Source organism: Ammospiza nelsoni, chromosome 2, assembly GCF_027579445.1.
Source record: "Ammospiza nelsoni isolate bAmmNel1 chromosome 2, bAmmNel1.pri, whole genome shotgun sequence".
NCBI classification, from domain to species: Eukaryota; Metazoa; Chordata; class Aves; order Passeriformes; family Passerellidae; genus Ammospiza; species Ammospiza nelsoni.
The window spans coordinates 49,255,143-49,273,966 of record NC_080634.1 but is presented as its reverse complement, the minus strand read 5'-3'; the positions used below and the strand labels follow the sequence as shown (position 1 = coordinate 49,273,966).

The window sequence follows — 18,824 nt, the reverse complement described above, 5'->3', positions numbered from 1 at the left end:
ATCATATCAGTTTAAATCGGGTTTAGAGCATTCACAGAACATTTGGAACCAATTTAAGTGGATTTACAATCACATCGCAGTTAAACCACTGTAACTTCCTAGTGTAGACAAGTCCGTATGGCAGGCAAGGGAACATTTGTTTATAGTTTGGATGACTATATGAGGGGAAAGAGGATGTCAGAAGTAGCCTTCACTGTTTGGGGATTTTAGCTCTGAAAGTTGAAAGGTGGGGGGAAAAGCTTGTTATTATAGTTGCACTGCTCAAATATTAGGAGAAATTTTAAACCACTTTACATTGGGTTCTGTCTCAGTCACTCAATTTTAACAATAGAGAATGTACCACTTCATGCAACCATATCCAACCACTTGTGGAGAAAGACACCCAGAATTTACATGTCAGACTCTCTACCCTTAGTAAACTATGTGTTTTCCAGGTAAATTATAAATACAGTTAATGTCTTTAACCCAAAGCTTTTCTTTTCATCTTGCTTAATCCCCAGAAATAGCAGCCAGTCCATTTTCACTGCTGTAATGTTGGGTCTTCAGATCATTTTAAGATGGCAAGTGGTTACCTGCATAAGTGATCGTTGTTCAGAAGTTGCTGTTCAAAGTTGAGGTTTTGTTCCCTGAAAATAACTCATTGAGGAAAAGTCCCAACCTTAGAGCCACTGTGTGTGTGACACTAATAATTCCTGGGCTGCATGAGGCTGGAAGACCTTTGCAGGGTGCTGACATACAAATGTTTGGCCCTTGGTGCCTTCCATCATTCCTGGCGAGTTATCCTGTGTCTTGTTTCTCTTACTAGTATCAGGTTCTAGCATGAATACATGCTTCTTTTATTCAGATACAACAGTGTCCTAATTGAATACTACTCAATATTTTCCTCTTGAGGGAAAGAGGATTTGATGGTTTAGGAAATATTTCCTAATGTAAAGGCTACAGCTTGGGTTTAATCATCTAAATTACCTCACATTCAACATGCCCTCTTTAGGGTCAAAATATTTTTTATGCTTCTGAAACAGAGCGAAAGTTATTTCAACTTCCAGCTGAAATCACCCCCTGCCCCCAGAAGTACAATGCAATCATTTCACATGTATCCAGACTTCAAGTTCAGATACCAAGAAACAGACCACCAGCAAGAAAACAAATACTTGGATTCTACAGAAGCGCATACAAGCTTTTCCTTTCTGTCCACTGTTAAGAGATGAAACCAGAGATGTAAGGGGGGATGCAACCAGAAGTGAGGAATTGCCAGGTCTACTTTTGGGCAATTTTTTTCATAGAACAGGATGCTGAAGAAATCAGTTTATATGACTCCTTTTGAGTACTGGCAACTCTTGAGTATCCCATGATTATAAAAACAAAGAAAAAAGCACGTGTTCAGCAAATAACGAGCATTCATTTGATGTGGCAAGTTCACAGTATGGCACATGTAACATCAACTCACATTCATTCTGTTGGATAAAGCTGCAGCTTAATTTGTATTTAAAGCAAGATGCTATTGCAGGACTTATACAGGGACTTAAGAGGAAACAAGAAAATCACAAAGGAATAGAACTGTGAAGGTTACTTCATAGGCAAGGCACAGGAGACCTGGAAAATCCACAGAGCTGGATATTTGCAGATACTGAGTACCTGGAGATGGTGTGGTTCATACTCTTTCCTAGGGCTTGGAGTGCATGTATATGCTTTTAAAAATAGGCATGTGGGTGGGATCAGCTCGTTTGTTTGAATGGCTGTGACTCTTATGCTAAGTTAGCATTTGCAGTTCTTGGTGGAACTGAGATGCTCCTCCAGGGAGCTGAGCCCTTTCCCCAGTCACTGAGACCTTGGGAACACTGATAGATGCTTCCAAGGAGAAAAGATTCTGTATCGCATATGACATAAAGAGGACTTTCCTCATCCAGCTGATTGCTCCTATTGTCTGGTCACCTTCAGTTTACATTAAGTGTTTTTGTTTTGGGGGTTCCTTTGGGGTTTTTTTAATGGTCTTATTGCGTCTTCATTCAAGTGTTGAATGGCTACATTCTGCACCTGGGAGAGCTACTTTTCTAGAGATGTATTCTGCCCCTACCTAGAGTGAAGGGAGAAGGCAAGAAGGGGGAAACCATAACTATTATTTAGTTGGACAAGTTTTTGCATGATACATGGTTTCCATACAGAAGAATGTTTTTGGAGCCTGTGCTGTGTTCTGAAGAATTCACTGTCCCAATAATTTGTTAAGAGGGAATGAATATACATCTCCCCTGCATTTAATTCATCTGGCTTGGAAATTGATCGCATCTGTTTATTACTTCTTGTACTCTTCAGGTGCTTTTATGCACCTGACTCTAGTTCTGAAGTGCAGCTGCTGTTGGAGCAGTAGAAGGGATGTGTACTGCACCTAGACCACAGGGATCATGGTGTGGGTGCTTCCTGTACACTTGTCCCTGCCTCCCATTTTCTGCAGTATTAGAAGCTAGCAGCACTTGTTTTCTTTATGCTAGTTAGCTTGTGGAAATTCTACTTGGATTATAAATTCATTTGGCGTCCAAAATAGCTTTGGGGTCTTGTACAAATAGTGTTTTATGGTTTATATGTATTTGCTAATTTTAAAGTAAGCTTGTTGCTAGTCTTTCATCATATTTCTTTTTTGTGTTGTGTAAAAGATGACAAATGCATCTTCATTCTCAGAGTTGGTCCTTAGAGCATTGCCAAAGCTCAAACCTCATTTATGGACTTCATTCCTGTGAGTGTCTACTCAGATTTTCATTGTGTGTAATCTTCCTGTGGTTTTGAGGAACTTGTTAAAAAGAGAAAGCAGATGTATATCCCTGGCCCATGTTTGGGGGCAATTTGGTCATTTGTCTTGAAGAGTTCACTCAGCAAGAAGGTGATGGTACAAGTTAATTCTCTCTGGTTAAAAATCTGCAGAATACTGTGAAAGTAAGAACTGCTTTGTAGCAAACATCATCAGTCTGCCATAGTCTCTGCTGTATTACCCAGCCTTTGAAGGAGAGTCATTTATAAAAAGAAGTAGTCTTTTCTGTGTGCTTGATGTCATGAGTGAATGTGCAATGCCTTCCTAAAGCCACATCATGAAATCTTAGACTGAATTTGGGAATCATGTGAATACTTTGCTCCTGTGTTTAAGCTTACAGGTTTTTCTTCTCTAAAGTATTTTTCTCAGCAAAGAAAAGCTTTCGTTTTCTTTGTACACAGCTCGATCAGAAGATACAGCAAATGCTTTAAAGACACTGCAAGAATTTCTTTGTATATTGTGCAGGGAAAGCAAGCTAGTCACTTTCCTGAAGAAGTTCAAACATTATTTCTGTAGTAAGAAGTACATCAATAGGTAATTTACTAGTGAAGTGATTGCACGTGTTTACAATGTGCTGTGTATTTTGGCAAAAGATGTTTAGGACTCAATTCTTTTAGCTTTTGCCAGCACATAAAGCAATAAATGTAGACTTAAGTTACCAATATTGTATGTATTTTCTACATGAGTGGAGACATAAGGAGACTAGGAGACAGATTTTTTTGTTGTACTAGTTTTGAAGTTTAAGGGAAGGGGTAGCATATTTAAAAGCAGTTGTGTACAAAACAAAATGTTAGGTCCTGTCTATTATTAGATTGCCCCATTGACATCCAAGGAAATGGATGTATTAATAAAAATGGAACAAATGCAATGAAAGTACCGGGAAACTTTTCAGATTGCATCATGTATCATAGTGGTTTTGGGTTGGAATATTGTCTCTGTGCTGAAATGCTAATAGGGTTGTGGGTAATGAGAAACATGGGCTGCTCCTGGGATTACCCTGTAAAGGTTTTACTCTTGTCAGTATGACAGAAGATGAGCTACAGTTTCTGTAGTGGTCTGGCTTTTCTGTTGCTAATTTTGCTATTTTTCTTGGGTTCCAAGCTGTCAGGAAACTTCATATAAACTTCCTGGATAAAAGTAGCTTAATTCAAGGTCTTACAGAGACTGAATTTTATTTCATAGGGAGGAAGGGGGGAAAAACAGACTTGCAAGGGAAACCTGGCCCTTCACGTAGCCATAACAGGGAATCCTAGGGGGACTGCAGTCCCAGACCTAAAATGACCTTGCTACAGAACTGCTCCTATTACATTTAATTCAGCAGCTCTGCAGAAGGATTCCTTTATGTGATGACAAGAAAAGCAAAGTCTGTGAAGCTGCATTTATAACTGTAACATAAGGGACTTCTGCAAATAAAAGTAAGAAGGGAAAGAATTGAAGTGAAATGTCCTATAAAATAGGAGCTGAATAATAACAGTCAGGGTCTTGGTCACTCTCAGTTTTATTCAGTCAGTACAGATTGCATCTCTTCCTTGGAAATTTTAAAATAATTTTGATTACTTAACACATTGCAAAGGTTCATATCCAGGAAATAAGAATGCACAACTATATTTTAACAACAATAAATGAATATTAATTTCCTTATTACTTTTTATCCTGTTGCTCATTGTGTCATATGCAGGTATAAAAGAATGCATTTGAGTGGGCTTGTAATTCTATTAAGCTACATGTAGGTTAAATGGAAACTGCCAGCTAGACAATGCTATGAAATGAAAGAAACTAAGAACAAAAGTACTACCATTTTCCTCATGAATTATACCATTCTAAACATTCTTTCTCTAATTCAATACCTATCCTGCTCCATCCTGATACCCTTTACCCCTAAGGGATTAATACTTCTACATTCATAAAAATCTTCACTCCACTTCCACTCTCCCCTTCCCAAATACACAGTATGTTTGATAATGGGGGCGTGTGCTGCGTTTTCTGTGCTTATTTCTGGAGCTGGATCAGTGTCATAGCTCCTGGCCTCAATCTGTTTTTGCTTTGGGATGAGAGGTGTGGAAATATTTGTTGCTGCATTCTGTGGTGATGTGTTTTATTCAGGTTGCAGTGAGCCCTAGTGCATATCCCAGGTGTGAAGAGCATTGGTGTGTTCAGCCTCACTTTTGACTCGTGGTATTATCAGGCTTCAGTCACGGAGTGCTGCGTGTTTTGTTGGCTTTCTTTCTGCTTCTACATCGGTACCAGACTGGTTGATGGTTTTTGTAGCTGTTTCTGTGCTTTCTTTCCATTGCCCTTACTTGGGTTATAGTTTTAGCATTTTTTCTTCCACAATTGCCTAATCTTCTATTTCCAATACTGCTTTTCTTGCTATTGGGCATGTATTTTCTTAGTGGTCTCCAAGTGCTTAGCAGAATTTCAGCTGGATAAGTTACCTGAAACTACTGATGTTTTCTCACCTATCAATGTAAATAGTTAAACTTCTTTCTTTCATTTGTTTATTTCAGCACTAGAGAACAAATTAGGAATAACAAATCCAAGGCACTTCTGTTATATTATCAGTGGTTAAAGATACCACATAGCTTCAGAAAAGCCAGCAGATCATTTAAAACCATATAGTAGCATGTCCTTATCTTGTGTGTGTGATATGGGTCAATTACACAGTTGTGAGACTTGTATCAAGACCAGTCTGTCATGATTATGTGCTGAGGAGATACCGTAAGCTATTAATAGCCATATTGTACTTCTCAGTTCCACAGTGATGTGCTAGTACCCAAGGGCAGTTAAAGAAGTTGATTAGGTAAATCCAAGGGGCAAAAACCCCACCAAATAAGCCCCCCCAAGACATGTTAACGTGCCTAATTTGACTGCAACCCTGTAGTCACTGCTGCTGTGTGCATAAGGATGATGTCCATGTCAGTGGAAACCTGTCTTTACATTTGTTAGCTTTGTAAAGGAAGGCTCATGGCACTGGGAGTCCATAGCACGAGTTTCCATTGCTCAGTAGCAGACAGTGTGGCCTGGCGCGATGTTCCCAGCTTGCCAACCAAGCAGCTGAGCCCTCCTCATTCCCCAGGCTGGGAGTGGGAGGAGGACGTGGACAACAAGCTCCTGCCTGTTTTCCTCTCAGCCTGACTCCCAGCCAGAGCATGACACCCTGGGTACTTTGTAGAATAATGATGCAAATTCCCAGCATCATCAGTTGTGGCAGGTTTGCTCTAGCTATGGGTTTAGACCCCTTTGGCCATGCAGATAGACTGAAACTGCATCCTGGTAGGGCTTGACTGAACCATGCTGGGTATTAATTTTTTTTTTTTTTGACAAGTTACTATGTGAGTCCTGTGACTTCAAGGGTGTCCCATATATATGTACGAAAATCCTAGTGTAGCAGTGTCGGCTTTCTTCAGAAAACTTAAGGAAGGATGAAGAATAACCTCAGAATCGAGCTGCCTATATTTGTAAAAGGGAAATGTTATGAAAAGTTGCTAAATTTAACCACATCTTTTGACAAGTACATCTGCCCTTTGGCAGGGCAGGCCATTTCTAATCACATTATCATAGTCATGCTTCTGCAGCAATTAGTGTGCTAGACAAATATTAAGTCCTTGTAATACTTCACACCAAGAGAGGTGGAGAAATAGCCTGCCTTTTCTCTATGTGATTTCATAAGGTCTTAAAACCAAGTTGTGTTAGAGCTCTGAACGATGTGGTCTAATGAGCTGTGCCTTTATTTTACCAGTGACATAAACATGGATAGGATAATTTAGCATACTGATCAGATGTTCATGGAACTCCAGGGGAAAAAAAAAAAGGAAACCACTACCCAAAAAAAAGGCATTGGCAGGGCATGCTGTGTTTTGTCATGTTTTTCAATGCAGTTATTAGTGTATTTGGGGACAAATATTGCAGGACGAGGCCTTAGTGTCAAGGTCTTTTGATGTATGCTGCATTGTCATTTGCAGGTGTGGTATCTTACCACAGTGTTCAAAACTCCTGGGATAAGCAGCATAATTGTTCTGTAGTGGGAACCACTGAAGAAAAAACCCAGATCTTTGCTAATTCTTACTTTATTTTAGGTCTTCAGAAATATTCTGAGGACTGAAATGGAAAGAATTGTGAGTCCAAGTGTGGGATGAGGCTCCTCTTGTCCTCTCCCCCTTCCATTCTGCTCTGACCTTGCCTCTCTATTGAGTGTTACTTGTGCTTTGCAGGAAGCATGTTAGCAGCTGATCAGTTAGAGAAGAGGAGCACAAAAACTGTTTTTATAAGGAAGGAGTAAAATTTTCTGCATATTCCTTTTCTGTAAACAGTGAAAAACGAAGCTGATAAAATCTGTGCTCTTTAGTATGCTGAAATATGAACTATATGAAGTCAGGAGTAGAAAAAATAGAATAGGAAAAATAATAAATGTTCAAGATTATTTTTCAAGTTTATTTAATAAATCAACATTTAAAGCCAGGAAATCTCTATTGTAGTGGTTGCTCTAGTATCTATCTGACAAAGCATTGCAGTCAGTGCATAGGGTGTTTTTAATGAGACAAAAGCAGCGTGAAACTTTGAAAATGATTGTTAAGACTGGAGATAATTTTTAACCTTGAATAGGCACTTGTTTGGCGTGCACAGGCCTAGAGCAAATTCTTTTCAGTTGTAAAATATCGATCTGTTTTCAGCAAAGAATTATTAAACACTGGGAGGAATAAAAGGAGCAAGGGAAATATTCCTCAGCAAATGAAGTGAGTCTCAGACAGCCATGCCTACCCTGTCAAATCTTATTACTAACATACTTTGCCTACATTATAAAATTGGTGCTGTACATTCTCTAATGAAGGGATTATTTTAAGGCTGTAAGCATTTGGGTAGGAATAAGAGGCTGGTGTTGAGAGAGACATCTGTAATGAGAGATCTTAAATCAGGATACATTATTAATGAACTGCACGGGAGGCACACAAACCTGCTTTATTGGTCAAACTGTAAATCAGCCTGTTTGGTAAGAACATGCAAAATGTGTGTGTGCTGAGAGAGGGTATTTTGAGAATTTAACTAATTTCTGAATAGTAAAGGCATCCAGTCTGGCTATAATTGATGCCTGTGGCAATTGTTGGTACCCTGACTACATTAGCTTTCTGTGCCCTTTAGCAGAATTGGAAAAACATTTCTAGTACTCGTTAAGCTGTCTATTATCAAGCCTTCATAAATATACACATTTAGAATAGAGATGATTTGCTATCCCAGTGCCTTAGAGCGCTTAAATAAATTAGTTCCTACTATTTCAGGCATTAATTTTGCAGTAATTATGCATGAAGCAATAATGCAATTAAAATTGCCTTCCAACTTGCTCAAGTAGGAATACTTTCTGAAAATAATACTTGATATTTTCTCAAAATACACTCTAGAGCAGGTGGATGTGCTGTGTAGCTCCAAACAGCAGTGTGGGACTGTTTACCTTGAGATCCTCAGTTTGCCTGCAGCTGAAGTCAATATTAACCAAGTATTACCATCTGTTGGCTTTTGCTGACCTCTGGTTTATTCCCTTCTCCCCTTTCTCTGGTGGCAAAGTGCCCACATCACAGCTGGCATCGAGTGCTTCAGCAGTGGAGTTTCTTATTTAAAGAATGCAACCCCACTTCAAGGCAGGAAACATGGGCTAGCTTTCAGTTTGCAATGTTGCAGTTTCTTTTTGCACAGTACCTACTAGTTTCACATCTTTGCAATATCTGTTATAACAAAGCACAGCAATGTATCAGCCCAGATTTCAGCCTTAGGTCTGAATCTCTTTACATTTAAATTGGACCTCTTGTTTCTTAGGAGAAAGGTATATATTTTGTAGCTGAGTTACAAATAAGCTTTTCCAGCTTTTTGGCAGCTAGGTAATAGTTAAAGTGAAAAAATTTCTTTTTTCCAGCCAGAAAAGAGGTTTAATAACTGTGGGTCCATTTGTTCATAGCAGTGCTGGAGCTGAGCCCTACAAACCCCTGGAGCTTGGCAAGCCAGGCAGACTTGGCAAGTTTTCCTACCAGCTTACGGAGTCTGAGTCAAGCGTGGCTTGTTGCAACTTCAAATATATTCAGTACATTTTGTTAACATGAACATTAAGGTGGAGAGTTTGGGTTTGTTTTTTTCATTTATTTACCTTCAGGTGCATTATGTTCTCTCTACAAGCAGCTGGTCCTTAAACCATGCATAGCAGTTTATGGCTTGTGTTAAATTCAAAATAAATGTGTATTTTATTTAGAGTATCTGATTTACGCTTGACATGAAGATATTGAGGAAGTATGAGAAAGTATCCGACAGTCTTTCTGTCAGTCAGCTTTTGGTAGTGTGAATCTGTGGAGAAAACAAGCAGACCTGTTACTTCCCAGTGCATTGTGACAGTGATAACTTTTCCCCTCTGTTTGGAACCTGTGGTGCGTGAAGACTTGTAAGTGTTGGAAATGCTCTCACCTCTAATTTTTACCTGTGTGGATACTGCTGAAAGAAAAAGACTTTAACTTGGACTTTTGGATTGGCCAGACACTGAACTTTCTAAATGTTAGTTCTTGCCTATCCAAATTATATCAGCCTTTGAAATAGGGGGAAAATTTTTCTGTAGAAAAAAAAATGTTGAAAGATGCTGCAGAGGACTCAAGAGTATTTACTGCAGTCAGACATCTCAATATTCTCCTAAATTGACTCATTCATCTCAATGTGGTGTTAGCACATTGGGTCTTTAGTGGATTCTGCACCATGCAGTTCTGGTACATCCTGAGTAGAAGGCATTGGTCTATTGAGTGGGTGTTTCTCATTTGTGCTTTGGCAGCCTGTCTGCTGCTTTGTAAGGCATCCTAACAGCTCTGCTCTTCCCATATTTTATGTGATTCTGTTATCATTATTGCTAATGTTTTTGTTGGGAAATGTGAATCTAAGAATCCAATATATTAGATTTGCCTGGTTTAGGGCTTTTCATCTAGCCATGGGCTAGCTACAGACATTCTGGCTGCTTTGTTTTACCCTCTTGATGGATAATCAGCTATGTCTGTTGCTGGAGGACTGGTTGTGGGAAGCTATGGTTTCAGAAAGCAGTTGTTTCCTAAGCAGCACGAGCCAATGTTATAACAGGCCTCATCATTTGCTACCAAACCTTTGAAGTTTGCTTTGCCCAGTGGGATCTAGAAAACTGAGCAGAGCACAGTCAGGTTGCCAACTAAGCCAGACAGGCTTCTGATTTGTGAGCTATTTATTGTTTCTAGAATTGCTGCCCTCATTCATCGTTGCAATTAATTGCAACAAACCTGGAGATGATAAATGCCTAGATCATTATTGCTTAAATATCTGGGAGCATGCTATTTTAGAGCTCAGATTCTTCCTAGAATAAACCCTCAAGTTCCTAACTTGAACACCCCAAATAAATTGTGGTTTCTTTTTGGGTCCTCAAGCTCTGTACCAAAGAGGTGTCATATGTTTATTTTGAAGAGCTGATGTGTAGAAGTGGCTGGAACACTGCAAGGGTGAGACTGTGACTGGCCAGTGTGCTGCTTTGGGCCATTAACTGTGTCCTTAGAGTGAGGTTTAGAGAGTATTCCTTCAAGGTAGCAATGCAATAGATAGAACTCATGATAAAAAGTTGGGATGTAGAGTGTGTCTTCTGTCCTTCTTCTGGACAGAGCTGGTGAGGTGAGTCCTTAAAGGCTCTTTTAATTGAATGCATGTTTGGCAATGGGAAAGAACAAGGCACTTTTTTTTAGCAAACCCAAGAAATATTTTGCAGTTTATACTAGGCTGGTGCATTTCATCTAAGTGACAGAGGAATGAAACTGTTGGCCCTTAAGAAAATTTACAAGGGCACTTTGTAAACTACAAGCTGCGAGAGGGGCAGCAGGTATTGAAAAGTGCAAGCTTCAGAGTAATATAGTGAGAAATAAATAGAACCTCACTACTTGAAAGAGCAGCTGACAGTTTAAAAAATTGCAGGAAGTAATTTTAAACAGATTACCAACTGTGCAAAGCATAGCTATAAACAGATGAGTTGGAATCAGTGTCATTGTTTCTTACTTGAACAATGAGAGTTCATTAGAACCGATGATTAATATCAAACAAGAATGGTGATATAATAGCTGTAAGAATTGAGAAATAAGAGCTCAACTAACCTAGTCTCTGGTTGTGAACAGTGGTAGTTCTCTGGCAGACTCATCTGGTCTCCAGCATTCCTTCTGTGATTTTTTTTTTTTCAAATTGCCTTTTGCATCTACAGCATCATCTGGGAGACATTTCCATAGGCCAGCCATATATTGTGTGAAAAAGTTTCCCTTTCTCCTTTTGTGTAGCATGTGAATTTCATGTCTTGCAGCAGTGCTTATTTGAACAGCTATGTTCTTTCCAACCTTGTAAATACTTTAATATTGCATGAAGTTGCCTCTGTCCCATGTTAGAGTCATGGTCTGTTTAGATATTGCATCTATGAAAACGGTGATAGGTCTTGATGCAGTCTCATTTTCTACTTGTTTTTTTTTTGGGGGTTTTTTTCCCCTGATTATTCTGTATTCATTTTGGGTGGGAGCAGGGAGAGATCAGATGATGTACAGCTAACTGCTTGTTATCTGAGACATTCTGCTAGGCCACTAATACTGCACAAGTGAGCCAGAGAATAAATGATGCTGGTAGGAGAGTGCTGCCCAATGAGTGACAGAATGGTGTCAGAAAAGATACCTGGCACTAAGTGCCACGGGCTCTCAGGGAGCAGGAAGGGAATGGGCATGGTTAGCACTTGGCTGATCTGCAATGCATAGTGCATCCAGTGCAACATGGACTTGTGAAGTAAATGCAACACAAAATATGTTGAAACAGGGTGGTTAGAGGGAGTGTTCTCACACACAATATTGAAATAATTTTGAACAAAGTAATATGGTGTACTGTAGATTTTGAAAGGGACTGTTGCCAGAAATTCTCAGAAATCTTTTGTTATCTAATAAGTGTAATGATTTCACATACAGACTGTTTCAGGACGCCCTTAAACTGCTATTGTTCTTTCAGTTTCCAATTTACTTGGAAAATTATAATTCTTCCCCTTCTTTGTTATGTTGTTTCCCTAAACTTCTCTCAATGTCCACTAAGAAACTTTGTTCCAACCCAGTACAGCAGTTTGTGCTTCAAAAAGGTGCTTAAGCAAGATTAATATGCTCAAAGAATCTGCATCCATGGAAATGCTGAAAAGAGTTTACCTTTGCACTGAAGCTTAAAGCTGTTTCCTGGGATTGTGTCATTACAGAATCCCCTCAGGTGGAAAACCACTTGAAGTCCATCTAGCCCAATCTTCTATTTAAAGCAGGGTGAACATTAAATGCAAACTAGGTTGCTCAGGGCTTGCCCAGTTGCATTTGTAAACTTGTTAAAGGATGAAGGCTCTGCAGCCTGTTTTGCAACCTCTTCCAATTTTAATTATTAAATAGATAGTTTAATAAATAATAATGTTTGCATAATTTAAACAATAAAATTACAGTATAATCACGATCATGTAACTGACAAGTAGATATCATTGTAATTCCAGGACTGTAAAAATCAACATAAGTTAAGCAGAACATCCATCAAAGCAGTTATCTTGAAAATTCTGGTCTTTAGCAAACATGATGGAAATGAGGCAGGCTTCTGGCTGCAAGCATATTAATTTGCCAGTGATAAGGATTTTGTAATAGTTTGATGCCATCTATTTTTTAGAGCAATGATGTAAATACAACTAATTGCTCCATAGCCTGAGTATTTTATTTTAAACGAGGAGTACTTGGCCAGTATTTAAAATGTAAGACTTGAAAGTAACTGCCTGGCACTGCTGATAATTATTTTTAGAGCATGACAAGCATCTCTCTCCAGATGGTGGTCCGTATTCCACATCCTTCTCCTCTACTGTGAATGGAAGGATGGACTGCAGGAGTAATCTAAAGCTTTTTGTAACTTGTCTCTTTTCCAGCTTTGGTTTGCTTTCGTTAATGGATTTTCCGGGCAGATCTTATTTGAGCGATGGTGCATTGGTCTGTATAACGTGGTAAGTGCTGCATGTTTTGACTTGATAGTGCTTGGGACTACTATGTTATTTTGTTGTGTCCCATTTTTCACTGGTAACTGTCCTAAGTGTATGTCAGGAAAGGTGAGTTCATTTGTAAAAGCCACTTGGAATCCACTCTGAGATAGGGAAAATAAAATTTAAAAATTTCACTTTTATTGCAAAATGAAAATTTGGGAGAACACCTTGAAAGAAATGTTTAACCTAATATAACCTGTATAAAGATCTGCAGATTTTAGATAGAATTTAATTTTCTCTTTGAAAGCATTTTCAGTGTTTTGTACTGAATATTTTCGTTACAGATCATGCTCAAAATACTCCTAATCTCTGAGTTTTGATGATTTTTTTTCCCTTCAGACCCTGGAGAGTTAGCTGCTGAGAGGATTTACTTCAGGTTGACTTGTGCTCCCTTAGGTACAGGAAGAGAAGCTGCATCACTGTGTCATCAGCAGTCTGGGAGTGGTTTCTGATTTTCAACATGGCCTGCGGGGTGCTACCCTGTGTCATATGACTTAATTACTTAAATCAGTAATATTATTACTTAAATCAGTAATATTATTTAATCAGTCACATGGATAAAAGTCTGAAGGATCTCTGGAACCAAGTTCTGTAGCATACTGTAGAGCTGTGTTGGTGTTTTTGAGAGTGTTACCTTTGCAATATTACAAGTGGCCCAGTGCCTGGATTTATAAACTGCTAGGACACTGGTAGTGTTAAAAAGTCTCTTCACAGGGAGGGAATTTAAATTTTTCGTTAAAAAACTCATTCCAAATATATGCTAATACAGAAAAAGCCAGCAAATTATCACTGAATTGTATTAATGGAACCACTTAACTTCTGTCACATTAATTTTTAAAATGATGGCACAAGCCCCCATATTCCATGAGATTTCATACTCTTAGTTGAAGATACTTATTCAAGGATTTATCATTCCCTTGATTCCCTTCACCCTAATTTCCTGACTGTTATGCAGTCTCTGTCATTCATGTTTAGATATTTGCATCTATTATCTTTAAACCTCATTTGATGAAACTATCTACTCTACCTAAAGCTTCTGGATGAAACTCATCTTCTGTAATCAGAAACTAAACCTTGTTTTTTGAGGTCAGTATTTTCTAAAATTAGAACTGGTTGTGTGGACTCATGGAGAATAAAGTGCTTGTAAGATATTGGGGACTTCCACAATATTTCACGCTGAGATTTTGAAGTGCTTTTAACTAAGTCATTCTCTTCTTTGCAGATTAACCCTTTCTTTCATTAGTAGTCTCATTAAAATATGAAGTGTATGAAATCATAATGGCTTTGTAATTCCTGATTTTGTACTAGTTCACACTGGAAGTTTGCCTTGGTGATCAAAACCACTGGAAGATTTACTTCAAGTGAGAATGTAAATGTCCCAATAAACACAGGAAACCAGGGGAAGTACGTTAAAGCTGTATAACAGCATGGTCTTCTTTGGAATATATTGGACCAGTGCTCTCAGTTTCAGTTCTCTACTCTCAGCCTGCTGCCATTTTAGCCATCTGGTTTATCACTTCAGGGGTGAAGACACACAATTCCCACTGGATGAAGGGCTATAATTATTGATTCTCACTCGTCTCTGTTCTTCCCCGTTGTTCTTTGTCTGCTCCCCTGCTGCCAGCGTGCTGCTGGTGGGAATCACAGCCCACCTTCTCCAAATGTGCACACATCCTAGACACAGTTCATAACTCCAACCTGCTTCTTAATTTCAAGAACACTTCTCAAACTGGTAAAAATAAATGTATGTATAGGATTTAAAGTGATGTTTCTGATATAAACTATTGATGTAAAAGGAAGTGAATGAAGTTTAGTGTTCTGACTTGCACCCTGGTATAACTTTCCCTCTGTGCCTGCACTGTGGACCACAAGAAGCATGGATACCCAAGCTGGCTTTAAATGAGCTGCCTCAGATCCTGGAAATGCTTCAAGAGCAGCAATGTTAAAGTCAGTGGAGGCTAATTTACTCTGCTTCTGGCAGAGTGTCCTGCTGCCTGTCTTGGAAGGCGTCCGAGGCTTGGTCATCCAAGCGTCTGCCCGTAGCACAGACACACACTGCAGTTAATTTGTTCCTATCAGTTCATGCCTGCCAGGGGAATCCCCAAAGTACCATAATGCAGAATGGCCTTTGTTGCTCAGTAGATTTTTTCTTTTAAATGTGATTTCCACATTTACTCTGTCTGTAAACGTAGCAGTGGTTAAGCACATTGCATATCTGATTATGGCTACAACTGCAGTTATATTGGAACCTATTCCCACAAGGCTATTTTATAAAAATTCATACTGTCTTTCCATTGCAGTCCGATGTGTCTGACCCTTGCTGGATTTGCTGGTACATCAGAAACTTAACTTCTTGGGTTTAATTTATTGGTTAATGATACTAATTTTCTTTCATGTTTCTATTGTTCACAAGTCAATATTTGAGAGTTACAAATTAATGTTTGACCATTGAAAATTATGCCAAATAACATGCTAGGTAGTAGTAAGTCTTCACTGAAGTCTGTGAGAATTTTGCTTTTGTCTAGATAAGGAAACATTATATGAGATACACTTAAAACTAAGAGCTGCTTTCAGTTAGTGTTTGCTTTCCTTGCAGATTTTCACAGCACTGCCACCCTTTACTCTGGGAATTTTTGAACGGTCGTGTACTCAAGATAGCATGCTTCGATTTCCACAGCTATACAAAATCACTCAAAATGCAGATGGTTTCAACACAAGGGTAAGGAAAACTCTGTTACTCTAAGAAAAAACATAAACATTCTGATACTCCAGATTTTTCATGTCAAAAAATAACTTATTTCCTGATGTTACTTCTGCTTTATGCTAACCACTGAGAGTGATTGTTCAGCCTTCCAGTTCTTTCCAAGGGATTATTTTTTATTTAAATAAAGAACATCCTTGTTTATAAATAAGGATTTTATGCTGTAACTTCACCTGAAACTACTCCTGAAATATCCATAAACTTTGATTCAATGTTAGATTCCTATCCAAGCATGATTTTTCAATTCACAGCTACTGATAAGCCATGATGACATTGCCTGGATTTATTTAACATATGTCTTGTCACAGCACTCTTTACTAGGATGCTTTTTCATAGTTAGCATAGCTCTGTTCCAGTAGTTCTTTTGGAAAATAGAATTTGAATTGGCTTATTTGGGCTTCTGAGTTTTGAAGAACACATTTTACTTCATTTTGCTGTTTAAATGCTGGAAAATGCCAGTGTTTGATATTCTGTCTTTTCCATAATGAGCACATCTAAATGTACTTCTGAATCAAGGAAGCTGTAGGATTGCTTTGTTTGGAGAGGAAATTGTAGAGTACATAAAGCTTTAGTTTGTGCAAAATTATATTATCTGCTAGTTATAACTGTGGGGCACAAAGTATTTATCCATTCAAAGAAAATGGAATATTTCATAATACTGAATCACTCTTTTAAAATTATTCTTTGAGGTAATTAAACAAAGTTGACTCAAGCTGTCTGCCTTATTTCAATAAAGATCTTAAGCTGAAGCAGGCTTGCCTATTATGCTTCAAGTTGGTAGAATAAAATGATCGAATTGGACCAGTGTTTTCTTGTGAAAGAGCAGAAATTGTAGGAGAAAATAGATCCTGCAGAAGTTTGAGTATTTCACTTCAGGACAAACATTTTTTGACTCTAAACTACACAATGAAGTGTTTGTTAGGAGTTAGAGGGAGGTCAAGAGTTTTGGACTTTACTGATGGCTTGGTTTGTTTTCCCTCAGGTTTTCTGGGGTCACTGCATCAATGCCCTCATCCATTCCATCATTCTTTTCTGGTTTCCACTGAAAGTGCTGGAGCATGGTAAGGGCTTCATTATTTCTTATGTGAGTAACTGATGTTCAGTCTTACAGAACCAGTGTGTTTGCAGAAGGGGGGTCGTGACAAGTCCCAAGAAATAATGCTGCCAGACAGTTCACTAGTCTTTAGCTGCTGAGCTTGGCAGGTTGTCTAGTGGCTTTCAGAAATTATTCTAATCTAACATAATTATTGTTCATATAGTGACTTTAATAGGTGAAAAAGGAAACTACTGCTTTGCTAAGAAGTCTTACCCAAATACTGAGTGATGTTTTATGAAATGCCTTTTCTTTTTTTTATGGTAGTGTGTTGAGATCTCAGCATTTGATTGAATAATGTTATTACAGCAGCTGCCTTAGAACCATTTGCTTTATATCTTGTTGAAACTCCGCCATTCCATAAAGCAGTACTGTGAAAAAGAACTGGCTGGAATGGAAGTAAACCAGATCAAGGGTCAGAGATACTGGGGAAATAAGACTCTTTGGTGTACAAATTAGGGTTATTATTAAGTTTTGCTTTCAAGGTAATGCAACCTTTCAGGGTAATGCGGCTACATGGTATTTCAGGGACCAGTAAGTTCCATGTGGTTACTACCTAGCTTTCCAGTATAGCTGTGTAGGTGGGAAAAACCGCTGAAAATCTGTTCTTTGATTGTGGTAAGAAATAGCATTAGATCAAATGAGGAATTTGGGGCTGGTGAAGAGAATATTTATCTAAAATCATTAATTTTTCACAAGTGAAACTCCTTCGTGGAAAACACTGATTTTAAGAAAACCTTCTAGGCTCCAGAATGGACTAACTGGGGAGGAGGTGAAAGAAATAAAAAGGGAGGGAAGATGAATGCTCATGTCAGAGGCATGATAGTAAAGATACTTGTGGTGATTAGATTCATGCTACTGTACTTGGCTGATCAAAATGTCAGTATCATATCCTCAGTGGGAACTTCGATGGCTGATGGACCATATAATAAAGGGACTTGCCTTTCATCTGTACATGGGCTGAAAGAAGGTTTCATTTTGTGGGAGAGGGGCTTTTATGGTTGGTTGGTTTTTGTTTTGATTTGAGGAGTTTTGTTGTTCTGTTACACTGTTTTTATGACAAATGTTAACCTCGAATTGCTCTTTTTAAAATTCAACTGCAGAAATTTTAGGTTAACATCTGTAGTGTTTACAGTTAAAATTACATAGTCTTCCATAGAGGTTTTTGTAGTTCCCAAATAGATAATGTGCTTTAAATTTCAACAATTAGAATTATAAGACAGAAATACCAGCACAGAGGCTAACTTTCTGACTTCCTTTGAATAAATTGCTCAGTTTTTTTTCCAGAGAGGAATGAATATTGAATTTTCAAGTTTCTTTGCATTTCCAAGTGTAAGAAGGATTTCAGTGCCAGAGACAAAAATGTGCCATTCACACTGGGATGGTCCTTAACCTCTTGAGTTCCTTAGGATGTGAAGTACATGTAGTCTAGGAATGGGCACTTGTATACCTTCAGAAATGAATGTTCATTGAGCATGCTGCTGTTCTCATTAGCACAAATGTCATTCCTTTCAGGACTGTATAGCCTCCCAAAGTGAAAGGTCATGGAAAACACTGAAAAATAAAGACATTAACTTACTGCACTAAAATAGATAACTCTAAAGAAGTTGAGACTTACAGGAAAACGTATTCAATTATTTAAATGTTCACTGTGATGTTACACCAGAGCATGGCTGTGTCATGTCAGCTTATTCTAGCAAAACTGATGAGTTCAGGAATGCCTTTTTCTCATTAAACTGAGCCTTTTGGCACCAACACGATTCAATTGGCATGGGAGACTAAGTTCCCTAGTGCTCTCCACCTATTTCATGGGCACCAGGTGAAAGAGCAGGGTGACTGTAAAATCTTGGTGTGTCCCTGAATGATGTGGTAAATGGCTGAAGCCACTGCAGAGGAGCTGGGCTGAGGAGGATGCCAGTGGCTAGAAACCATGCCAGCTCCTAACCTAGCTGTCTCAGGCTTTAGCTCCAGTTGCAGTGTTAGTCACTCTGCTGCTGTTTCTTAGTAGTTAATATTGAAAAGAAAGCAGAGATACAGAACTAGCAACTTTTGGGGACTATTCAGAGCCTGTCACTTCTTTGGAGACAGCCACGTGCAGCATGGTAGAAGGAAAACAAAACAA

At 38.6% G+C, this 18,824-nt stretch overlaps 1 protein-coding gene across 2 annotated transcripts in view; it reads left to right on the top strand.

Annotated features, from left to right (window-relative positions):
- Positions 1–18,824, top strand: part of ATP8A2 (ATPase phospholipid transporting 8A2) — a 278,010-nt gene that overhangs the window by 155,242 nt on the left and 103,944 nt on the right. For both annotated transcript variants that reach the window (XM_059465994.1, XM_059465993.1), the window contains 3 exons: positions 12,738–12,812; positions 15,445–15,567; positions 16,592–16,670. In XM_059465994.1, the coding sequence (XP_059321977.1) occupies positions 12,738–12,812; positions 15,445–15,567; positions 16,592–16,670 (277 nt within the window). The remainder of the gene's footprint in view (positions 1–12,737; positions 12,813–15,444; positions 15,568–16,591; positions 16,671–18,824) is intronic.